Here is a 26,008-nt window from a genome sequence, read left to right as displayed (position 1 = left end):
AACATGGAGCACAGCAGTCAAATCATTTCTGCCTGAAAGAGACTGTAGCTGGCGAACCAGCCATAGCTGGAAGTAGGCCTGAGACTCTAATGACATGTTGGATCCAGGAATTCCCTGCTTTATAATGTAGTCCTAACTACATTTGCTCAGATGTAAGTCCTGATTAATTCAATGGAGCTTACGCTCGGGTCATTGGCGTTAGGACTGCAGCCTGAGTTAGACAAGGCTTCCCCTTACAAAAGCCATGCTGGTTCTTTTTGGTAAGGCTTGTTCTACACTCAAGCACATGTTTGTTTCACCCTACTACCCCCTTGCTGATCATTAATTGACCAGGTCAGAAGAAGTTACAGGTTTGCAATTTCTTGGTATCTTTAACCACTTTCTAATCTAGTTGTATGGTAAAGAGGTTGATATGAGAGAATACGTTTCCTCTTTTGCCCCACTCACCAGATTCAACTGTTCCTGGTCTGGATATCATGTAGATTACTTACAGCTGCATATATCTTTTGTGAGGGCTCCCAGATGCTTGTTAGAATTTGGTGTGGGGAGGAGAGGTTGCAGTTTGTAGTTCCACACTCCATTGCATCCTCCCCTGTCCTGGACACGTTGCCTGCTGCTGACCTCCAAGCTGGTGACACATGTCCTTCCTCAAGAGTTGTGCTTCTATAACTAGGAAAATTAAAGACCTCCGTTGTATGAATTCTAACCTGCACTAGCTGAACTCCTATAGCTGAGTCTTAAGTATATCCACTAGGGCTGGGTGATAGATCGATAAATTGTCCAAAACTAGTTTGAAATCCATATTGTGATATCTGTTTCATAATTTTTGACCTGGCAATATATTGTGACTCATTGTGTGCGCGCGCACTTATGCAAAAATCACAATGTAGGAAAAGCTGTGAAGCCAGCCAGTGCTTTTACATGGCGCTATCTTTATTTCAGACATTGTGGTACATTGATGTATCACAATGCTTAGCTGGTGATATACAGTGTTAGAAACTGAGATATGAAAGCTAGGAGCTAAATGGCACCTTGAATCTAGGTTATGGGTGCGGTGCAACAATGGAATGTCTAGGTGCACTTTTTTATAACAAGAATACAAAGCTGAAAATGAATGAACTGCAGCTAAAATCTTAACATTCATTTTTCACATGGTCTAGACTCTAGTCCTCCTCTGAAGACTGCAAAAAAACAAAGCCATACTTTCTAAGGGGGTCTCTTCTCCAGTCTTCAGTCTTCCTTTCCTTCCACTCTGCTGTTTTAATCTGAAATCTACTTCTCCCAGACCTCAGAAACTGCTTGCGCTAGTGAAATTCCTTGTCGCAAAATGCTCCTAGAACAATGGGAGTTTTGAACACCGGTGATATATCTCAGTGTTGAAAAACAGATATTCCTCAGCCCTGATATCCACTGAGCCAATGTGTTTCTCAGTTGCTTCACATACATTGGGGTTCCTGACTTTTCCCAATATGCTTGGCTTAAAAAGCCACTTTTGAAACTTGGGGAAATGTTGAATGTTGGTTATGATGCAGAGGGGTGGTGGTGGTTCTTAGGTCTCCTGAAGGAGATGTTGCGACCATCCGTGGTAATTGTTTATTGGCATCAACGCAGCATCCTGCTGTTAGCTTGTAGGCCCATATCTGAGTGAATAGTTTAGCTCCATTGACATACAGCTTGGTGGGAACTGATGTGTAAAATGGCACTGCTCTACAGCCACATTTGCTTCCTTCAAGATCTGAGATATTTTTGAAAACATGATTCTTTTGCAGTAGAATAGAGTGCATCGTAATCATTTTTTTAAAATTATACCTGGTAGGTCCATAATTTGTGGCACAATCCACCCTGGGCTTCTTTAGTAAGAAGAGACATATATAAATTGGATAAACAAAATAATAAATAAATCGTCTAGTCAAAGACTAGGTCTCGTTAATTTCAGTGCGAGATGTTTGAAGCACGTGACCGTTGTTCATTGGCTGTATTCAGTTGTCATCCCCTCAGTTTCTAATGTATTCAGAATTTGCTTCTTGCTACAAGTCTGGTTATAAATTATCAGTTAAGTTTTTAAAATGAGCAGTTCCCTAGGGCACATGCTCTTTACAAATTAACCACTGTTGTTGTGATCCATTAACTGTTTGCCACACTGCAGGAATTAAAAGGCCTGTGTAGAGTATCAGTCTGCTTTTTTTGAGTCTGTGATCCAGCTAAGTAGAAATGGAATGAATGGAATATACCAATATAAGTAGAACCCTTTCAGAACATGATTGCTCTAATCCAGGATTTCCCAACCTTGGGTCTCCAGCTGTTTTTAGATTACAGTTCCCATCGTCCCTGACCACTGGTCCTGCTTGCTAGGGATGATGGGAGTTATAGTTTGAGAAATGTGGCAACAACGTTTCTCAAACTTGTGTCTCCAGCTGTTTTTGGGCTACAGTTTCCATCATCCCTGACCACTGATCCTGCTAGCTAGGGATGATGGGAGTTGTAGTCCAAAACCAGCTGGAGACCCAAGTTTGGAAAACCCGGCTTCCGATCCCTAAAACTTCTGTTATGAGAAGCTGTTGTCAATACCACACAAATCACCATGGCGTGTGTGATACATTAAAATACTAGGCAGCTAGTAAAATTATTAGCATTAGCATTTTAATCGCCGCTTTTGATGTTCAGTCATTTTATTTGTATACAACTTTTCTGAAGTCAAAACCATGCTCCAGGCTGTTTACGACCTATATAAAAGAATTACATAACTACAAACATAACAAAAAGCAGCCATAAACAATAAATAAATCATCGAAAAGTACGCAACCAAATCAAACAATTTCCACATAAATCATAAGATCCAAAGGCATTCTTAGTTTTTAATTTAAATCCCACTCCCAGTCTGTTAATAATGGAACAAAAATAATCAGCAAGAGGTTAAAAAAAAATCTGTTCTGTTTGTATCAATAACGATATGGAACAGCTTGATGTATTCTGGCTTTACACTTTAGGTGAAGGCTGTCAGCTAATTAAAATGCTCTCCACACCTCCTCATATCAGTGTTGCATAATATGAGCTGGTACAATAGTTCTGTGTCAAATACACTCTTCATGTCCCCAGGTGTTTGTATTCCATAGGCACTGTGGAGTTTTAATATATTATCTCACACAGAGCTTGCTTTAATTCAGTTAATGTAGAATGAAGTATATTAATGCTTGTCGTTTTACATTTGTCCTTGACTTAGTAAAATGTCTTAGACTTCTACTATCTCAAATCATTTCTGTCATAGATGTTATATTAAAATACGTGTGGAGTAGTAGTTCCTGTTTTGTTACTCTTTCAAAGAAGTAACTTTTCAAGATTTATATCTCTGATTTATAGTTCTTTGATTACAAAGAACTCATAAATTTTTTTTCCTGGTACATAAAGCCAACTGTGAACTGAGAGATTTTGGAACCGGGACTGAAACTGCAGTCCTATATACACTGACCTCAGAATAAGCAACCATTAAATTCCCTAGGGCTCATTTCTGAACCCGATATGCATAGGATTCACTGTGAATCAATTCAGTGAGCAAACTAATATAATGCGAATGTTGCCTGATATTAGACAGTACATAGTGCTGCGCCTGGCCTGAAATATCTGTGTGCTCCATCTTCAAGCAGAGCTCCTTGCCAGATTCTTTCAGGATTGAAATTCTTCCACCTTTTGCATCTCTCTGTCCATTTCTTAACTGCAGTCTGTGACAACAACAAAAGAAATTCCAGAACAAATCCCTCATTTCTCTTCAAAAAGTGGTTTTAACTTCACAATACCTTGGAAGTCGAACAGAATCTATTCTGCAAGTGTGTTCGACATCTGAAACATTCAGAAACTAAAGCACAGCTTCTGAATGGCTGCAGGAAGCTGCTGCAGCCAGTCGGAAGCCCTGTCGGACGTTCGGGTTCCAAAGAACATTCGCAAACTGGAACAGTCACGTCTGAGTTTGCGGTGTTCAGGAGCCAAAACGTCCAGGTACCGAGATATTTGGGATCCAAGGTGTGACTGTATGTGCAGGAAGCTCCTGCAGCCAATCAGAAGTCACACCTTGTTTTTCAAACAGTTCCGGGAGTCGAACGGACTCCCAGAATGGATTAAGTTCAACAACCAAGGTACCACTGTATGTTGGGACGCGGGTGGCGCTGTGGGTTAAACCACAGAGCCTAGGACTTGCTGATCAGAAGGTGGCGGTTCGAATCCCCGCGACGGGGTGAGCTTCCGTTGCTCGGTCCCTGCTCCTGCCAACCTAGCAGTTCGAAAGCACGCCAAAGTGCAAGTAGGTACCGCTCTGGCGGGAAGGTAAACGGCGTTTCCGTGTGCTGCTCTGGTTTGCCAGAAGCGGCTTAGTCATGCTGGCCACATGACCCGGAAGCTGTACGCCGGCTCCCTCAGCCAATAAAGCAAGATGAGCGCCGCAACCCCAGAGTCAGCCACGACTGGACCTAATGGTCGGGGTCCCTTTACCTTTACCTTTACCACTGTATATTGCCCAGGCCTGGTAGGTAGGCAATCTTAAGTGGCCTGATGGTCTGAAAGAAAGCCGAAAAATGAGAGTAATTTAACATTCTGATTTCAAATGTCTCCTCCCTAGTTCCTGGTTGCTTGGATGTGATCCTTTCTTGCTGCAGGAGACCACATAAATGGTGGTTTGCAAGCCTCCTTGAGAAGTAACCAGATTTGAAGCAACTGCATCAAATTGGATGATCCTGTAGCTACAGTCAAAACAAAATAAAAAAAATCCTTCCAGTAGCACCTTAAAGACCAACTAAGTTAGTTCTTGGTATGAGCTTTCGTGTGCATGCACACTTCTTCAGATACACTGAAACAGAAGTCACCAGACCCTTCTGTTTCAGTGTATCTGAAGAAGTGTGCATGCACACGAAAGCTCATACCAAGAACTAACTTAGTTGGTCTTTAAGGTGCTACTGGAAGGAATTTTTTTATTTTATTTTGACTATGGCAGACCAACACGGCTACCTATCTGTAACCTGCAGCTACAGTGAGGCTGGAGATACTTTTTTGGGTGGGCAAATGGAAGCTTAGCAAATGGATGAAGAAATATGTACATTTTTATTCTTCATATAAGAGTTTCCCACATATGAGCGAGAGGCTGAGGAATTGGTTTAGAAACCTATCAGCTCCTTTTCTCGGTGTTTTATTCCAGAGGCTCTTGATGCACAGCCTCAGCTCTTTGCAGCTTGTTTCCCATTCTCTAAAGAGAACAATGGCACATGTTATGAGATTAAACCCAACAGATATGAGGTGCTTGGATATTAAAAGAGGTTGAATCTTGTCACTAACGCTAACTTAAACCAAGCTCATCCGCTCTGCTAGCTACAGGTCAAAGCAGCAGCACTTAGCCTATGTCAGCAAAACGAGAACAGTTTTTTTTTAAAAGGTGAATGAATAATTAAACGAAATAAGGATTCCTGTATTTAAGGTGGATTCATTTTTATCAAATGGGAGTGGTACAAAGAGGCAGCAGTGCTGGTTTGAAAGATATGAGCTCTAGAGTTCTCTATGCCTTATAGTCCCTTATTTATTCAGGTGTATATGTGCAACAGCATTGGTGTGCATGGTCTGATAGATGAGCTTGCCATCTAAGATGGACAATGGGAAAACCGACAGTGGAAGGAGTTCTAAAACTTGGGTAACTTGCTGTTAATTATCTCTACAAGTTGCACCCCCCCACCCCGATCAACAGTCTCCCTACCTGAGCTAGCAGAGGGTGTCCTAGGGATGGTTTTAGTGTCCCCCCGGCTTAGTTGTCCAGGGGGACTTCTGCATCCATTCCAAGGACCCCTTGTCTGCTGTGGCTCAGGATTTCATAACCCATATGACAACTGTGGTCTTGTCTCTGTTAATATCTGCTTCCGTCCATGTAGCAGGATGTACTCTGGGTTTATTTTTCTGCAAAGGATGATGGTGATCAGGATATTAGGAGGGGTTGAAATATCTATTACCTTGGACAGTTAGTTTCCTGAAAGGATTTAGGACATTTATTAATGTTGGAGGACCAGTTAGGATGGTCTATTCTCAGACCCTTGTAGGGGATTTTCCTGCTACCTCTTTCTGGTCCATTTGAAAGCATGGTTCCTTCTTCTGGAATAGGGGAAATGGCCAGGACAGTTGGCATTAATTCTGCTAAACCAGGCATAGGCAAACTCTGGCCCTCCAGATGTTTGGGACTACAGTTCCCATCATCCCTAGCTAACAGGACCAGTGGTCAGTGGTCAGGCATGATGGGAATTGTAGTCCCAAACATCTGGAGAGCCAGAGTTTGCCTGTGCTTGTGCTAAACACAGTGTGTCTTGTTGACTAGATCCTAAGCTCCCTGGTTTTCTGAGAAGCTGAAAGGGAACATGTTTTAGGAGAATACATTTTAGCAGACCAGGGAGGGATGTGTTCATATCTTCTGCTTGCTTCATTTTCATAGATAGCTTTCGGTTTATTCAGCCTTTGATGATGCAGACTAGTTGCTTGGAGATTTTAGGCTACCCATGTACTCAGCTGAACCTTAACAATCCTGACTCATGAAGGTACCCAGAAGAGACTTGGCTAGATGAGGAAGAAGAAGAAGAAGAAGAGGAGGAGTTTGGACTTGATACCCCGCCTTTCACTCCCCTTAAGGAGTCTCAAAGCGGCTAACAATCTCCTTTCCCTTCCTCCCCCACAAGAAACACTCTGTGAGGTGAGTGAGGCTGAGAGACTTCAGAGAGGTGTGAGTGGCCCAAGGTCACCCAGCAGCTGCATGTGGAGGAACAGGGAAGCGAACCCAGTTCACCAGATTACGAGTCCACCACTCTTAACCACTACACCACGCTGGCTATCATGGTGGCATTTGAACACCACTCTTGGGGATGGCGTTTACCATCTGTTTTGAAAGAAGTGAGACTTCTGCTGGAAGAACCCTGATCATCAGACTCCACCCCTATGGATTACTACCTGCCTGTGTCTGAGTAGTGGCAGCTCAGCTCCAAACTTTCTTGGATGATACTGATTTCTTGGTGAATATGGATTCAGGCCTGGCTTGGGCCTGAAATAGCACTGGTGGACAGGGAAAATATGTCTATCAACAGGTTCTGTTGGAACTTTCAGTGGCTTTCTGTTGGAACCTTCAGAGAGCCAGTGTTGTGTAGTGGTTAAGAGCAGTAGACTCGTAATCTGGTGAACCAGGTTTGATTCCCCGCTCCTCCACATGCAGCTGCTGGGTGATCTTGGGCTAGTCACACTTCTTTGAAGTCTCTCAGCCCCACTCACCTCACAGAGTGTTTGTTGTGGGGGAGGAAGGGAAAGGAGAATGTTAGCCGCTTTGAGACTCTTTAGGGTAGTGATAAAGCGGGATATCAAATCCAAACTACTCCTCCTCCTCCTCCTCCTCCTCTTCTTCTTCTTTTGATAGACTTAACCACAGTGTCCTTCTGTAAGTAACTAACTAACTAACTGGGGCCTCTATTAGGAATGGGACTTGGAGATACTGTTCTGTGGCAGTTCTGGACTTAACTGGTGGGTAGGTATCAGAAGGTATTGCTGGGGATTGTTGCTCAACACACCATGGCCCTCTTCTTTTGGGATTTTATACCTCACCCAGGGATGCTTAACGCATCCACATGAAAGTGCTGAGGGAGATATCTTGTGGATTTGGAGTTGAGTGTCAACAATATTCAGATTCAGTTGTTGTATGCCTTTTCATGCTGCTGTTTTAGTTTTTTAATTGATTTGTTGTGCTTTGCGGATTCAACTTGGAATTTGCCTTGGGGACCTGATTTTTTGTAAAATAAATATTTTGTAAAGAAGACAAAAAAATGACTTTTTGCATATCACTTTTTAAGGGCTGCTTTCCAATACTGTTGCAGAAGAAATAAGGAACGTTGTTAATCTAAAACCAAGATAATCACAACACCCGCAATAAACTCTTCCCATTAAGGAAAATTGGCATTCTTTGTGCGGCATGATCCTGGTATCCTTCCTTGATCTGTCTTCACTTAGCATCTTAATATATGGATGTGCTGGTTTTCTTGAGCACTTCCATACATGGCAGCAGTGACTTGGACCAATTATGGCAATGTGGTCAACTTTACTGTCACACAGTTCAGCAACTGGTGTTAGAAAGAGCCCAGGGACTCATTAGTTTTTTTATGGTACGGTTTTATAGCAAGATAATATGGGTCTGAGTTGGCATTGGCTTTTAATTTTCCAGTTAGAAGCTGTGACTAAATCAGGCTGTGACATTAGGCAAGTGTGGGAGGTGCCACAGATGGTTTCCTGCTTAAATATAAAACACTGAGCCTGGGACTGGTCCCAACTGTGTCTCGGGAGGGTGCCTTCAAAGTGAGCAGCAAAACCAGTTGGCTCAGGCTAAATATAAAGCCAGCACTGTGAAAAGCTGGTTAGGGAAGAATGCAGTTGCATTGCAGACAATGGCTTTGTTGTGCAATAGATTTGCAGTCAGGTGGTTTTTATTTAATGGGCTCCAGATCTCTCTTACCCAGAAAATTTGTCCCTTGTAGAGAGATCTCACTTTCCCAGCACAGAAATAACCATGGGTTGTTGATACTAGGAAAAAAAGTGCCACTACGGTGGACGCGCGGGTTGTGAACGTGATCTGTGTGGGGTGAACGTTCGCAGCCTGCAGCGGTGCGTCTGCGCACACGTGGGTTGCGATTTGGCACTTCTGCGCATGCGCAAAGTGCAATTTAGCACCTCTGTGCATGCGCGACCTCCAAAACCTGGAAGTAGCCCATTCAAGTACTTCCGGGTTTCGGAGCATCCGTAACCTGAAAAAACGTAACCTGAAGCATCTGTAACCCGAGGTATGACAGTATTCCCTTAGCTCAGGGGTTGGCACCCAAGGCCCATGGGCCACAAGCAGCCCACGGGGTTGTTTAACTGGCCCATGAGCTGCCCCTGAACCAAGCTGCCTGCTCGGCGAGTCCCCATGGGCTGCGCTAAACCAGTGCAGCACGGGGAACTCGTTTCCGCGGTGCCAAAAATTGAACCTGTGCAGATGCAGACGCCGGAAATCGTGGGCGCCTTCACTCACACGCACCTGCGATCTGGCCCACGGAGGGATCTCCACTGGAGTGAACCAGCCCAGGCGAAGTAAACCTTGCCAACCCCTGCCTTAGCTAATGCTTCCTCTCTGTTTGGGAGGCAAATGCTGCATGAAATACAGCTGCACAAGGAATTATGAGTACCCATTGGCCAGTACCTATGTAGTCACCAGTTACAAGCTGCTTTCCCACCTATATCATTAAAAAAGAAATCTACCAGTGAGCACGTTAACTGCAATATATTTCACAGGCAGTTCATTTCCACTGCAGTGTTAGAAGTTAGCCAGGTGCCAGGCACATTTTGCACCTGGCTTAAGACCACTTTTGGCCAAGTGAAGATTCCTGGGTGCCGGGATGGCCCCTGACATCTTCACCATCTAGAGGTGCATGCTTAGGGATCATTGGGTCTGGACTGTTTTCACACACTAATACCATATCCTGTAGAATTATATCAGTTATATTTTATCTGTAAAATTGGAATGGATTTATGGATTCCTTTTTCTGTGCAGCCTGATCAGGAGCAGTTACCATTAAGAAAAAGAGCCTAGAATCGGCCAATATATATGTGGACTGTCCCTGGATCAAGTGACTTGTCTTCTTTAAGTTCTCAAAGCTCTAAACCTAGCTCAAGGTTGTTATCTGAACAAAGACAGATGTCTAACTGATCAATCACAATCAGTTTGACATTTGAAAAATAAGACTTTAGAGCTGTCTTGCCCCCCAATGGCAACCAGACATTCCGTTTTGGTGATTGTAACTTTGGTTTTGAAAGGCACGCGGGTGGCGCTGTGGTCTAAACCACTGAGCCTAGGGCTTGCCGATCGGAAGGTCGGCGGTTTGAATCCCCATGACGGGGTGAGCTCCCGTTGCTCCGTCCCAGTTTCTGCCAACCTAGCAGTTCAAAAGCATGCCAGTGCAAGTAGATAAATAGGTACCACTCCGGCAGGAAAGTAAACGGCGTTTCCGTGCACTGCTCTGGTTTCTCCAGAAGCGGCTTAGTCATGCTGCCCACATGACCCGGAAAAACTGTCTGCCGACAAATGTCGGCTCCCTCGGCTGGTAAAGTGAGATGAGCGCCGCAACCCCAGAGTCGTTAGCGATTGGACTTAACTGTCAGGGGTCCTTTACCTTTTAACCTTGGTTTAAGGAGCCATTTGGTGCCTAGCTTATATATATGAGTTTCAGACACTGCTATAACGCAACAGTAAAACATTTCTTTTCTTTCTCCAGCTGCAGGAGAATTGAGGAATCAAACCTTTTGATGTAATCAACTGACTGGGTGTGGGTTTGCCAGCTGAAACTAATAAGGCCAGTGAATTGTGAAATAATTGTGAGGTTGGTCAGGTTGAGGATTATGATTCCGTGTCAGCTTTGAAGCCGCAGGGTGCTTCTAGGTCTAAGAATGCCTTTTCAGTTTGCAGCGGTGGTTCTGAAACTACATATTTCTCACCAGCTCTACCAGATGCTAATAGCCTTGTCTATCAGGTCTTGGTTGCAACGGTCTGGCAAGAGTGTTGGTGACTCTCCAAGGTCTTATGCTTGGAGGTCTTCTCCGTCATCTTTTACCTTTATCCTTTTAATCGAACATGCCAGGGTTTAAACATGGGACCTTCTAACTACAAAGGATGCGCTCTAACCTTCAGTAGAGCTATGATGCTTCAAACTGCAACAAATTACCCCTGGGGCTGGTTTTTGAAAGAATTGAAGATCAGTGATTCCTCACAGGATTGGGACACTGGGAACACATAATTCCCATGCGCTTGGTGCCAAGTTGGCTGCACTTAGGAGCTTCTGATCAGGTGTTGCCAACTTCATTCCTGAATGAAGCAGATCCCAATGGCACTTGCATTCAGTTCTAAACTTAAAAGACTGCAGTGAACAACTGGCAGCCCTCCTTAAGGATCCTGACTTCTTCTTCTTTTTTGAAACTGTTTCTTTACCTGGCACACACACCTGATGTCATATTATGTCATCTGTTTGGGACAGGTGGGTGTGGCTTGTGGGAAATGGCTGGGCCTCTTGTGGCCCAGAGGGTGGAGCTTTCCCACTACACCATGTTGGCTTCTCAGTGGTTTTGTTTCTGTGTTTATTGTTTGCTCAGCCGCTTTATAAAATGTTTATATGCATTTTATTGCGACACACAGCACTCTGACTTTAGATTCTTTAAATTCAGTGGGTGCGCATAAGCCTGTTCATATATTTATTTATTGCAAATAGCCTTGGGGACTATGTGTCTATGGATATTAATGCTTTTCCTTCATAACATTGCAGATTTGCTGGTGTCTGGCAGTGATTCTTGCTGAGGGCTGAGGGTTGCTAAAGTGAAGGGTGAACCATGAAGGTCTGGGGAGGAGGGGGGAAACCAACATGACTTTAGTATAGAACTCTGCTGACTGAGGATAGTTTAAGTTAATCTATATCATATTCACAATGACAGTTGACCTCTTGGAAATGCAAGTGCCAAAAGTTTCAGTAGTTCGTCCTGAAAGTGCACTTTCCTAGCAGTTTGTGTATTAAAATCAGATTAATGGGTCTTAAGCTGTATGTGTATTTAATATGCAGTAAATCAGTTAAGGTGGTGTTTTCTGACGGTTATGCAAACTTTGTATGAAGTCGTCAGCACAAAGTTTCCTGCAAGCTGCTGTATGAATAAAGATTAAAGGGATAGCTTGCCGCCATTGAACAGCACGGGTCCTGTGGACTTCTGTCCTGGAGTATGTGTCTGTTTATGCATATCTAAAGACCAAAGTTCAGTAAAAAGGAATGTACACATGTTGGTAGTCTGTGGTGGTTAGTAGAGAGTGCAGTTTTCTGCTTCTCCTATACTGTGGATCATATATACATGACAATGTTTGCAAACTGGTTCTGTTTGCACTAAGGGCAACTCCCCATTTATGTGGGGGTTGCATTCACGTCAGTGGAATGTGCATAAGACCATCCTGCTCCACGCTGCCCCCTTGCAGGACCGGAAACAGTGTTCACGTGCTGATCGCATGCAAATGAGGAGTTTTATATGGGAGAACTAACCTATTTTATAGGCCCAGTTCCTTTGCAATGCTAAACTGTGGTTTAGTGCTACATGGACAAGCCTCAAACAGTCCAAAGAAAGTTGCTGGGCTTGCGTACTCGCTTCAACTCTTATTGCTGAATTGAATTAAACTTTAAAACAATCTCTGCCTAGCATCGTACATGAATTGGGCATCTTGCTTTAAAACAAGCTTTGGTGAGTTTCGTGCTAAGCCACACCTTGCGCTATGAAGCTGGTTTATCAAACTACCCAGAGTTTGTCTTAAGCCAGGATCCCTGGTTCGTGTGGTGCACAAAGCACTTCAGCAGAAGTCCTTCTTCTGACCACAGAAAGGAGAGGGTCATGGTGCTTTCCTCAAGCTAATTGAGGCTCATCGTCATGGTGCTAAGCATCACTTGCCAATGTGATCCTTGTGCCCATAGCAGAGGCGTGTGAACTTGGCCCTGTCAGATCCAGAGCCAAATCTGTCTCCCATTACTGAGTCACACTGCCCAGGCTTATCAAATTAATGGTACTGTTTTGTTGATCTTGGAGACTATAGTGGCTGTCAGTCTTAGGTGTGCATGGGGCCTAGTGGCTGGAGGGTACATAATCCCCATGTGGTGTTATTTTATGGGGATTACATGTCCACCACCAACAATAATACTACAGTGGTGCCTCGCAAGACGAAATTAATTCGTTCCACAAGTTGCTTCGCCTTGCGATTTTTTCGTCTTGCGGAGCGTGGATTCCCCGGGTATTAACGGCTTTAAGAAAAAGGAAGCAAACCCGCAAGACGTTTTCGTCTTGCGAAGCAAGCCCATAGGGAAATTCGTCTTGCGAAGCGCCTCGAAAAACGGAAAACCCTTTCGTCTAGCGAGTTTTTCGTCTTGCGAGGCATTCGTCTTGCGGGGCACCACTGTACTCAATTTGGTTCCTATCAGGATTGCTAAACTAAGGGTTACCAGACTTCATTTTGCTCTCTGACTTCTCAAGGGACCCATGACCTCTGATCAGAGCTACAAATCAATCCTAATAGCTGTTGGTTCCTTATATTTTCACAGGGAGAACGGCAGTTTCTCCTGGGTTCCCCATGCTACTTAACATCTATCTTGAAGAGGAGTTTCAGGGAACCTGAAAGCTTGCTCACTACTTTGAGATAGTTTGGTTAGTGCTGATAAAGTTGCTGTATCTCCTGTTAACTTCTGTAAGCAGATACAGTCAGCTATCACTCTATTTGGGCCAGCTGATATTCTCATAATGCCAAACATTGTGATCAATAAGTTCCAGCAAGCTTTGGACTTGCCCCAAAGGAGGAGATAGAAAGCTTCCATTTTCCATTTGGTCCTATCAGGAAACTGCAGTTTATTCCAAACTTTAAAGGCGATTGCTTTCAACAAACTTGGATCAAATGCATGCTTCCAGATCCTGGTTTGTTAACTAAACCTCAGTTGGAATAAACCAAGTTTTGATGTAAGGACTGCAATTTATTAAGAACAAAAATGGGGAGCTTTGAATTTTGTGTGTGTAGGAGGAGGAGAAGGAGAAGGAGGAGAATGCCTGAGCTCAGTGCTCATAGCGGCTCATTCTTGTAAAGCCGAGCTACGCTGCTGCAACATGCCCATTTCTTAGCAATAAGCTGCTGAAGGATTTTATTATTAAAATAAGCTCTAGGAGAGTTTTACATTACTAAGGCGGCCAGAACCAAATGACCCATTTATTAATTTATTTACGCATTTCTGTAAACCAAGTTTATCTCTCTGGGACCGATTGCAGTATGCATGTTTCTCCACACCCCCAGCAAAGTCTGGTTTGCAAGATAATGCACAAGCGTGGGAAATGTGTTTGGGCCTGTTATTTGAACTGCAATGAAGAAAGGGCACGAACCTTATATGATGATAGTGTTCAAAATTCATGCTGTCTGCGTTTGGGGTTGGTTTGCTCTCCGGATTAAGAAGCTTAATTGAAGGGGATATGGACACTACGCGAAGACAACAGCAGTTGAATCCAGATGTGAAACTGTGGCAGAAGTGAATGGGAAAGAGGCTGAGGAATGTTCTTGTTATGTACTGAAGTTCTCACCCTGGGCCAGCAGGGGGATACTGTAGATAGTTATGCAAATAAGGGATCGAAAGTGATGTTCAGTGATTGGATGGTTTTAGAAAGTTGTTACAGTTACATTGTACTGGAGCTCTATATAAGCAGGCTGACTGAACCCTTCAGTTCAGTTCTGTTCTGGCCTGTGAATAAACAAGAGCTGTTTGAAGAATCACTGTGTCGTCTGATATGTTCACCCACAACTTAACAGTTCTAATTCAGGTTACAGGAGCTGTTTTGCTCAGCTTGGCACCTACAGCTGACATCAAGCTAAGGGGCCGCTTATCATTGTGACCATCTGCTTCTCCCTTCCGTTTCTACTCAGATTTCTCACTCAAATTGGTGATGGAGGGACCTGGGGTTGCAGTGATGTAGCCCCACTTCATGGTTTAGAAGCCACTGTTTATTGTTTCAGTGAGTTTTGCGCTGGCTAGCCTAATTACTGAGACTTCTTTGGAATAACCTTTGAGGTTCCTGAGCAAAGATTCAAGCTGCCTCAGTAACTTCCCAGTCAAAAGGCAATCTCATGGAGTTGTAGCCAGCTAACTAATTCTGGGAAACTATGAAACAGCCAGTGCCACCACTAGGAAGGAACCGTAGCCAGGACAGCACGTTCCATTTCCACTGCCTGAGGTTTATTTTCATTGTTTCATTGCTTATATATTTGCCACCCTTTGGGAAGAAGGGCAGGAAACAGATTTAATAAATAAAATAATAATTGCTTTAGCTAGAATGCCAAGAGATTAAAATACCTTTAGATGCAAGATTTCCTTAATGAATAAGCCCATTTATGGTATCAGGATTTTCATTACAGGTCTGTATTTTTAAACTGTCAAGAAAAAGGCTGACTTGGTTTGATTTGCCAATTAATTTTGAATTTCTAATATTGAGTTCCTGGCATTTTTCCTTAGTCTACAAATGTTTGTGTACAAGCAGCCTCCTTGAAATCTGTGTTGCACCGTCTCTGTTTTTGGAGTTTTGGTTTGAACTGCCTGCTTCACAGTTTCAAGAATGAACGACTACAGTGTGTTTTCCATGGGGCTGCCTTTGCTCAGGGTTTGGAAAATGAGGTGATACATAAGACCTTTTCTCCACCAGTTGCACTGTCTTCTAAGCTTAACTCACCATTTTGGTTCTTGCATAGAAAGAGAGCTCTTTTCTAGCCTGGGCTCAGCAAACCTTGCCCTCCTCTCTCTGAGCTCATCCATCCTTCAATATCTGCCTCAGTCACATTAAGTTCTAAAGTGAAAGGCATAAAGTAACTTGAGCAGGATTTGGCTATTATTGGGGACAATATAGGGGTATAACATAATACTTTTTAGCTGGAATAATTTGTCCAATTCTGGGCACCAGAGTTTAAGAAGGATGTTGACAAGCTGGAACGAGTGCATAGGAGGGCAACCAAGATAATCAGGGATCTGGAAACCAAGCCTTATGAGGAGTGGTTGAAGGAGTTGTATATGTTTAGCCTAGAACAGAAGAGACTGAGAGGAGATATGATAGCCACCTTCAAATATCTCATGGGCTGCCACATGGTAGAGGGAACAAGCTTGTTTTCTCCTGCTCTGGAGGGTAGGACTTGAACCAATGGCTTCATGTTACGAGAAAGGAGATTCAGGCGGAACACATGGAAAAACTTTCTGACAGTAAGAACTGTTTGACAATGGAACAGTCTCCCTCGGGAGGTTGTGGACTCTCCTTCTTTGGAGGTTTTTAAGTAGAGGTTGGATGGCCATCTGTCATGGAGATTCCTGCATTCCTCATGCTCTCTTCAAACCCTATGATTCTCTGTATTGCTTGTATTCTTTTGAAAAGCCAGATTATTAGTCCACTTCTAAGCGTTACAGCAAAAATGTAAATGTGGAACAAATGTGTACGGTAGTCCACTACTATTTTGATATGCAGTACATAGTTGCATATTAAAAATGAAAACTTTTTCGGGTGCTGCATAGGAAATTAGATTACATGCATCTGTTTATTTCCCTCTCTATTAACAGGTATTTCATGCTGGATTTTGAGACTGGAATCCTACAATATTTTGTGAACGAACAAAGTAAAAACCAGAAGCCACGAGGGCTGTTATCCTTAGCTGGAGCAGTAGTTTCTCTCAGCGATGAAGCCCCTCACATGTTGGTGGTATACTCTGCCAATGGAGAAATGTATAAACTCAGAGGTATGCTTATCTGTCACCACTGCTGTTTTTGGTGTGTGTGTGTGTGTGTGTGTGTGTGCACGCACGCACGCACGCACGCACGCACGCACGCACCCAGTAAGTCCGCAACTCACACTGGGTTTACATTTGGGTGATTTCTCTTAAAGCCAAAATCGCATATAGTCAAGCCAAAATTGCATATAGTCAAAGCACATTGGGTTCAATGTTGGGTGGGATTGCCAACATCTTTTCCCCCTGGACATCCAACCCCTTTTTAATGAAAGAAAAAGCCCCTTTTGCCAATTGCGTAAAGCTGAATGCACACAAGTTAAATGTGTGTCAGTTGTGGGCTTATTGTGCTCTTTAAACTTGCCTTTCCTGCAGCTGTTGCATTTCCCCAGCTACTCTTTGTTTAATAGTGACAAGCTTTTAATTGGTTTGGAGAAGGTAATGCTTTTGTGTTTGAAACGTTGAAATGACTACCTTAAGGCAGTAGACTCAGCCAGGCAATGTGGTTCACCTAAGAGCCAATTTATGAAAAGTGAAGCTTACTCTCTGAAATACCGTATTTTTGGCTCTATAAGACGCACCAGACCACAGGACGCACCTAGTTTTTGGAGGAGGAAAACAAGAAAAAATACATTCTGAATCTCAGAAGCCAGAACAGCAAGAGGGATCGCTGCGCAGTGAAAGCAGCAATCCCTCTTGCTGTTCTGGCTTCTGTGATACCTGCGCAGCTTGCATTTGCTCCATAAAATGAAGGGAGGGAGGGGGAAAAGTGAGTCTTATAGAGCAAAAAATATGGTAAATAGTCTACTGATGGTTGCCTTGTTTTCCAAGGCCAAACTGAGGAAGTCTTGAATATAGCTGGGATGGAAGAATCCGCCCTCTTCTTCCTCCCCCTGCCCCCAGCATAGGAGGGTAAGCATAAAATGAGCTGTGATGGATTAGACCAAAGGCCCAGCTAATCCAACATCCTGTTTTCCGCAGCAAGGGTCAACAAGATGTCTCTGGGAAACCCACAAGCAAGACCTAAGCTCTTTTCACTGTTATCCATACCCATATCTTAGGAAAGAATTTCTAATTGATATTCAGTCATGGAATGTTTTGGTGCTGAAATGAAACAAGATCTGAATTCCTTTAAGATTATCTTAATGGGAACTTGCCCATATTTTTCTTTCTGTAAACAGAGGTCCTAAGGTCAGTACAAGGTGATATGTCCCGGTTGTATGTGTGGCTGCTTTGAATGGTGCTCTGCAGAACCAAGGCAAAACTGAAAGATGTAGGTTTTATTCTCCACTTGAAACAGAACGTCCCAAAATCTCAAAAGTGCAAAGTGTGCATTTCCTTATCCAACTAAAATTTTAATAGGCACTGCATAATACCTGTTCTATGAAAAGATTGTGCTGACTTACGTTGTCTTGATTCTGAACTGGAATGCTGGCATTCAATAGATTAATCTTAGATTGCCTTATTTAAAGTGCAATTCTAAGCACCTTTACTCAGAATGTAATCCCATTGTATTTGGTTGAGCTTACCCCTTGGCAAAGTCTGCAAAGAATTGCAGGCCCATATTAGAATAATGCATGTGGTGCTGTGGTTTAAACCACTGTGCCTAGGACTTGCCGATCGGAAGGTCAGCGGTTCGAATCCCCGTGACGGGGTGAGCTCCCGTTGCTCAGTCCCTGCTCCTGTCAACCTAGCAGTTCAAAAGCACGTCAAAGTGCAAGTAGATAAATAGGTACCGCTCCAGCGGGAAAGTAAGCGGCATTTCCGTGCACTGTTCTGATTTCGCCAGAAGTGACTTAGTCATGCTGGCCACATGAGTTGGAAAAACTGTCTGCAGACAAACGTTGGCTCCCTCAGCCAGTAAAGTAAGATGAGCGCCGCAACCCCAGAGTTGTTCATGACTGGACTTAACTGTCAGGGGTCCTTTACCTTTACCTTTATTAGAACAAAGTCTTTCAGGACTGATAAAAAGGGTACATCCCCCAAAAGTCTGTTGATTTTAACGAAGGGAGCAGTTCAGGCAATTATCAAAATCGTGTGACATTGGTTTCCCTGAACAGCACCATTTCATTTCTCCATGGGGAACCGCCCCCCCCCCCCCCATTCCCAGTGTATATTGGTTGATAAGTAATAATTTAAGTTGTGGTTCACGGGAAAGTAACAAACAAACCTTAAAATATTGTGTCAGTTGTATGCTAAAATGCATCAAGTTAAAAATGAAGATAGAAAAGCCAGTTACTGTATCAATGTCAATAACTAGGTTGTTTCTATAGGGAGAGTTTGAGATGAAAGGGACCGTACATAGCAGGAAAATTGGTTGGTTTTAAAATGAGAATAAACTACACATTTATTTATTTTTCTGTATGTGTTTTCTTTTTCCAGCCGGGGATGCAAAGGAGAGGCAGTACTGGGTGACTCAGCTCCGATCCTGTGCCAAGTATCACACGGAAAATAATTTGAAGGTAAATAATTATAGGGCAGGAAATTGCATTCTTGCATGCCATTTGGAGTAAGTGAAGGTCGTGCCTGGAAATATTAAACTAGTGAAAAAACCACAACAGTTGGTAGAGCCCTTCCGTTATTCTCCCACTTTCAAAGTCTCTATAGTTATCTCTATACAACCTGCTTGCCAGATTTTTAGCCAACAGCAAAATGTTTAGGACTGCTTACTGTTAAAACAGAAAGAAAGTAGTCGGCAGAAAGCAACTGGATGTCTCTCTGTGTTATTTTGAAGGGAATGTGTGTGTTATTTTGAGGAATACTGCTTGGGAGGTACGTATTGATTGGAATCATGATAATTTTTATTTTGAAAAGTCTGCTAAATGGATGGACAAGAAAGTTATGCTGCATCTAAAATTTGCAGAAGGATGAAAATCCTCCCCATGTTTTGTTTTGTTTTTGCTGCTTGTAGCTGCATTTTGATTATCAGATGTTTGAGGAAATGCTGGTGCAACGGAACATATCTGATATCTCTTTAAGTCAGAATGGAATGTGGGGAACAGCTGTATGGTGTAGGGAGTGGCTCAGGTGAAGATTGGTGGGGTAGATTATAGGAGAATGATTTACTTGGCTTCCCAGCTGAAGCAGGGGGATCAAGCTGTGTGAGGAAGGCTACAGGTGAGTTGGCAGTGGCTGGGAACTTTTCTGACGTTGCATAGTTGTTGTTGTTGTTGTCGCAGCTGTGACTGGAGAGTGCATGGCTGGGATTTCAGAAAGGTGCGAGAAGAGTTCCATAAGGAATGCCGGTCATCACAATGACATGACTATTTGCAAGGAAGGAAGAGGTGTGGGTCGACTGAGCTCCTCTAGAAAAGGGGCAAGAAAAAACACACAATAGGGAGTTAATAGAAGGCAATATTTGAAATGCAAGAGGATGAACCCAAGAGAGAGAGAGATGAATAACTGAGGAGGGAGCTTGTTTCCTTTTCACTACATGTAAGATTATAGGAATTCTGTAAACTACCTTGAGACACTGAGCGCTCAAATACCTCCGGTAGCACTTTGCCATTGGTCGGGCAAGATAGTGAGGGGTTTAGAATAGCGCTCTGGTAGCCGAGGGGCCAAGCCCCTTTGTTCATCTAGTGACACCGTGATTCCACCCGTATGCTTGGAATCTTAAGCCGTAGGTTCTGAAATAAAAGCAAGGGCACAGATGGTACAGTGTGATGTTTGAGTGAGCTCTTTATGACCATAACCAACTGCCAATAGCTGTTTCCAAGGGCTTCTAATTGCAGGTGGTAGAAAAAGAAATGGCTTTTCTAAACCACACAAAAAAACCACTGTAAAAAATTATTGGGCTGTAAAGAAAATGCCCTAGTCTTTAGACTAGGTAGCAATTTTGCCCAGTCTCATAGCCACGGCATTCCTCGTCTTTATAGAAAACGTACTAAGTAAAGGGGTGCTAGGAAAGTGGTTATGTTTAATGTCTTATCTAACATGCAAAAAGACTATTATTAATAGAAGTGATGTCAGTACAAGCCATTTATTCAAAAGCTGCTACAGTCAGCCTGTCATTTTGACCATGAGTCAGAGTAATCACCTACTACAACTTTAATAATTCTGAGGCATGTCTGAAGCAATGTCCAAGAAATCCTTGCTTTACTCCTTGTACAAAAACAAAAACAAAAAATGGCAGTATTCCCCTCCCTCTCTTTCTATATATTTTAAGTGAAACGCTTTGTATTCTGAACAACAGTGAGTGAATTCCACCAAGTTTTCCATCAGGTTTTGTAGCTTATCCCTTTCTCGTCCAGCAAATGTTTGGCTTGATTATTAAGCGTCTGTATAAATGGGATGTGGGTGGCGCTGTGGGTTAAACCACAGAGCCTAGGACTTGCTGATCAGAAGGTCGGTGGTTCAAATCCCCATGACGGGGTGAGCTCCCGTTGCTCAGTCCCTGCTCCTGCCAACCTAGCAGTTCGAAAGCACGTCAAAGTGCAAGTAGATAAATAGGTACCGCTCCGGCGGGAAGGTAAACGGTGTTTCCGTGCGCTGCTCTGGTTTGCCAGAAGTGGCTTAGTCATGCTGGCCACATGACCTGGAAGCTGTACGCTGGCTCCCTCGGCCAATAAAGCGAGATGAGCCTCGCAGCCCCAGAGTTGGTCACGACTGGACCTAATGGTCAGGGGTCCCTTTATCTTTACCTTTATAAATGAAGGAGAAATTTTACATGTCTTAAACTCATTGTTAATACTCGCTTACCTTTATTCCCCTGTGATTTGAAATGTAGCTTATAGATGTGTGACCTTCTTTATCTTGTATGACTCCAGCATCAATCAGCTACAGTCAATATGGCCAGTGATGAAGGCTGATGGAAGTTTGAGTCTGACATCTGGAAGGCCATGATTCCCCCTCTCAGTTCTTCGTATTCTCATGTAAATGCTAAGACAATTAGTATTATTTTCTCTTTGACCTCTTTCTTTCTTTCTTTCTTTCCACTGTTTTCTCATGGCTGTGTGTCTCACTGTTTAAGTTAAGTCTTTCCCCTGGACTGAAATATACTTCCTTTTTTTGACTTTGGGTCCTTGTCTTCCCATTCTTTTTTTAACTGTTTATGCAATCACATATTCTCATCAAAGCAGAGATCTTTCTTTTTATCTTCCCAGACAGTAGCTACATATTGTCGTTTTCAGTTGTCAAGTATTGCTTACATTTCATTATTTTCTTCGTGTCTTTTATCTTGTCCCAGTGGGTTATTCTTATACTCTTTTTAGTTTGTCTTCTATATTTCCACGGTAATCCTCTTTGGTCTATTTTGCTTCCTGCGTTTCACCTCCTCTTTGTTTGCAGATATGATAGGTTTTTTCTCCTCATTCTTATGATTTCTCTGAGCTGGTTGCCTTCTTCCTCTTTCACATTCAATTTAAGGCTCTGTTTCTTCATTCTCTAGCTCCTGCTGATCTTTCATTGAAAGATATTTTCATTGAAAGATATTTTATTCATTCTCAATATTCTCCGTCTCTGCATTTTTCTAGTTCTTTGCTGCTTGTTAAACCACATATTTCTCCCCCTCATTGTATCTTTGCACACTTTTCTCTAAATGGGCCTTTTTGTGTGAAATTCTTTTTGCAGCTGGCTGAATTTGATTCTTTGTAGTCTCTCTCCCACAGTTCTTTCCCCCCGTTTTCCTTTTCCCTTTTGCTATTTTGTTGTTTTTGTTGAATTGGGCAGGACTTATAGTATTTAGTGTGTGTTTTTAGGTGCTTCAAACATATCATGCACATGGCCTAGAGGCTCAGTGTTCATTACAGAGTCCTTGTATTTAGAATTGCTTCTCTCTAAGCCTGCTATAGGAGTGATATGCCAGAGAGCCCACCAGTTGGATTTGCAAAGATGGATCGGCCTGGTTTATAACCAGAGTTATCCCTGGATGGGTTTCACCTAGTCCGTCTGGCCCTTATGGTGAAACAAATATATTCCCATTCTGGGTTTCCCTTCATTGGAGGAAATCAACCCACAATTGGCTCCTTGAAGTCTTGGTTATATAGTGATTATATTATTTTATTTCTAGACTGCCTTCATCTGACAATTGTAGGGTGGCATATTGTTGGAAGTTGTACCCCAGCTTGCAGGGTTAAGACCAGGCACCCCAAACCTTCGGCCCTCCAGATGTTTTGGACTACAATTCCCATCATGCCTGATCACTGGTCCTGTTAGCTAGGGATCATGGGAGTTGTAGGCTGAAACATCTGGAGGGCCGCAGGTTGGGGATGCCTGGTTAAGACTGATAAAGTAAGCTCCCTGCCCCTATTTATCTCTATGCTGACTTCTGTCTGTTTGATGTTTAGAGTGGTAAGTTTTAGGTTGCGTTATGCTTACAACTTCCAGCTCCTCACACACAGTCTCCGGACCTCGAGGCAAGAGGTCTTGATGGTTCTACCTTCTGAGAAAAAAGTGCTTGTGTGGCTTCTCTGTTTCTCCAGCTAGATGGGGGGGAAAGGAGTTCTAAAGTCCTGGTTTACTGTCAACAAGATTCCTGCATTTGCAAGGGGTTGGACTAGGTCAGGGTTCACCAAACTTGGGTCTCCAGCAGTTTTTGAACTACAATTCCCATCAGCCCTCACCACTGATCTTGCTAGCTAGGGATGATGGGAGTTGTAGTCCGAAAGCAGCTGGGGACCCAAGTTTGAGAAAGCCTGGACTAAGTAACTCTCACAGACCCTTCCAACTCTATGATTCTGAGAATGTACTTCTTTTAGTAAAGCTTTTTAAATTTTATACCAAGTCTCAGTCTGAATACCTTTCAGCTAAAGGCGTGCTCCAAGCAAGGATTCATTTAACTAAAATTAACATCTGTTGCAACACACACACACAATAGTATATAATATATTTAAAAGCTGTGAGGTGTGAAAGTGTGGTTTTGGGGAGGCTTGGGTAGCCCTTTTGGGGAGCCACCAAGCACAGCCAAATAAAGTGTGAGGAATGGCTTGGACCCTTGGCCTCAACTTGCTCCAGGGATGAGATGAGGGGATGAGACCTCTTTACTGCATTTGTCTCTTCTCTTTTTCCCACCCTGTCTGTTTGACTTTCTCCTTCTTGTGCACAATCCCTGCTTTCCCTAGCAAACAAAGGGCATATCAAGTGTTTCCTCCATATTTCACTGTCCAGAGCCTGGTTAAGTAAGTGAAATTTCTTGCACAAAATAGGTGATAGATTTGTTTGTGCTCCTGAAGCAGAGTTTGGCCTCGGGGTAGATGTATGTGTCCTGAATATTTCAGGTCATTCGCCACTCTCCTCAGTATTTAGAAGGTCCTTTTGACAGCTGAAGGGGGGGGGGGGAGAGCCTTGTTTGCTGTCACTGCTACAGGGCTGTTTACAGAGGCAATCTGTATTGCATTCATGCTCTGTGATTTAAGTACTGCTTGAACACTAATAATCTCTCCTCCAGCTTCAGTTGTGGGAGCTCCTCATGAACAAAAGATGTGTGCTGCCAAAGTCTGTAGGAGAAAGCAAATGAGAGCATCAATATTAATAGACAAATAGTTGCACGTGGTATATTTTAGTGCAGCAGCTAACCTTTGGAGTTGTGCCATGACAGTTTGCAAAGCACTGTGAGGATAAAAATCATTTGCACCCACTGCAACCTGGATGCTACTAATCGGTCTATGGATGCACCCAGAGCCCTGTCTAGTCTTGCGTTCATGGGTGAATTTTGCTTGTTGAAAGATTCAAGATGCAGGCAATGTGTTTGGGCAAGTCCGACATTATAATTTGTGTGCTCAACCTTCACCTATGAAGCTTGGTTGCATCAAGCAGAGAGGGTTTGACCTCCTCTGCATAGGGTAAGGTGAAAATCTCCTTGTAAGAGGGGGTAGTTCTAGCTGCCTTGCTGTTTAACATTTACATGAAAACTCTGAGTGACATCATTCACAGGTATAGGGTGAGGACCAGCAATATGCAGCTGACACACAATTCTTCTTTTCTCACACTCCTCTCCTTCATCTAATGAAGGCAAGGCAAGGGATGTTCTGAATTGGTTGTTGGGTGTAGGCATGGTCAGGATTAGGGCCAATAAACTGAAACTGAAGCTAGGCAAGGTGGAGGTTCTCTTTGGTGGGAAGTTCATCTGCTTAGGTGAGTGGTGTTCACCTATCTCTGAATGGGGTTGCTGTCCCTTGAAGGATTGGGTTTCCAGACTGGGGCTGCTTCTTGATCCAGTTTCATCACTGAAGATGCAGGTTGCTTTGGTGTTGTGGACTGCCTTTTGCCAGCTGTGTCAGCTGCAACCCAATTTACACAGCCATAGCCTAGTTTTGACTGTCCGTGCACAGGCAATCTCAGCAGATTATAGTCTGCTGAACATCTGTTGAATAGCAGTGTTTGCACTGTCTACAAACATCTTGTCTAGCCTGGTAAAAAGGAGGCTGAGAGGAGATATGATAGCCATCTTCAAATATCTAAACGGCTGTCACGTGGAGGATGAAGTAAGCTTGTTTTCTCCTGCTCAGGAGGCTAGAACCCAAACCAGTGAAGTCAAGAAAGGAGATTCCCAACTAAACTTTCTGACAGTAAGAGCTGTTCAACTGTGGAATGGATTCCCTTGGAAGGTGGTGGACTTTCCTCCCTTGGAAGTTTTAAAGCAGAGGTTGGATGGCCAGCTGTGATGTATGATTTAGCTGAGATTTCCTCGGGATCGCTTCTGACTCTACAATTCTATGATCTCCTCACTAATTGAGAGAGTTCCTTATGCTGTCATGTTATGCTTTTAACTTCTTGATTATTCCAGAGTACTCCAACCTCACGAATGAAAAGCTTGTCTTTGTTGCCTCCTGGAACATCCAACTCCACATCTTCTTCGAGTTCTCAGAAAAGCCTGAATCAAGTTGGGCCACCAGTTGTCACCATCACACATCACAAATCACCTGCAGCAGCCCGAAGAGCCAAGAACCAGTGTCCTGGCCAGCTCAATGAAGTCAGAGAGGTAGGGGACAGATGGAGCTGTCTTGTTGGTGCAAAGCATGACACAAGTGGGTTTTCCAGTTCTAAAAATTAAGATATTTAACTTGAATAAGTTCTTGTGGTTTAAGATAAATACCAATTTTACCTTTTATCGGTGCAACATTTTGTGTGTGTATGTGTTTGTGTGAATAAAGTAAATGGATGATTAGCCGGCTCAAAATAATGTACTTTAGTTCTGCTTGGGGAATTGGTTGAAATGAATCTTAGCAGGAAACCTGTACGTTCTGTCTCTTTCTCTTGTCTTCACAGAAGCAAGTCCTTTTCATTCTATGATTAGCATGCTACCTATTTTGCAGAGAAAGTTTTCTGTACTTAGTTCAGGTTTGGAGAGCCGCTGTTGTGAATTCGGAGTTTGAGGGGAAGCTTGTCTGTGTCTGGACCAGCTTAAAATCTTCCACCCAGTTCCGTCAGAGGGAGGAAAATGGACCTGTATAGCTAGAGACTCCCTTCTCCTAGTTGGTTCAAAAATGCCTTTCTTTTGTAAAAGCATCAAGAAAAGAGGATGAATCAGGGCGTTCTCGTTTGGGTGCGGTTAGCTGCTCATACATACATTGCATGGACTCTCCCTGTCTTTGCAGAGTAAAGAGTTCACTTCAGCCATGGGAAGCTGAAGTGGTACCGTCCAAATGTTTTGGATTGCAACTCATATCATGCTCAACCAATATGGCTAATGGTTGGGGATGGTGGAAGTTGGAAGTCCATCATCATCTGGAAAGC

General features: G+C 43.3%; 1 protein-coding gene across 4 annotated transcripts in view; it reads left to right on the top strand.

Moving 5' to 3' along the window:
• Nucleotides 1–26,008, top strand: part of OSBPL10 (oxysterol binding protein like 10) — a 78,997-nt gene that overhangs the window by 5,290 nt on the left and 47,699 nt on the right. For all 4 annotated transcript variants that reach the window (XM_079947268.1, XM_079947267.1, XM_079947266.1 and 1 more), the window contains exons 2-4: nucleotides 16,170–16,345; nucleotides 18,716–18,795; nucleotides 25,059–25,253. In XM_079947268.1, the coding sequence (XP_079803394.1) occupies nucleotides 16,170–16,345; nucleotides 18,716–18,795; nucleotides 25,059–25,253 (451 nt within the window). The remainder of the gene's footprint in view (nucleotides 1–16,169; nucleotides 16,346–18,715; nucleotides 18,796–25,058; nucleotides 25,254–26,008) is intronic.

Source organism: Podarcis cretensis, assembly GCF_951804945.1.
Source record: "Podarcis cretensis genome assembly, chromosome: 12".
Lineage (NCBI taxonomy): Eukaryota > Metazoa > Chordata > Lepidosauria > Squamata > Lacertidae > Podarcis > Podarcis cretensis.
This window is presented reverse-complemented; position numbering and strand designations above follow the sequence as displayed.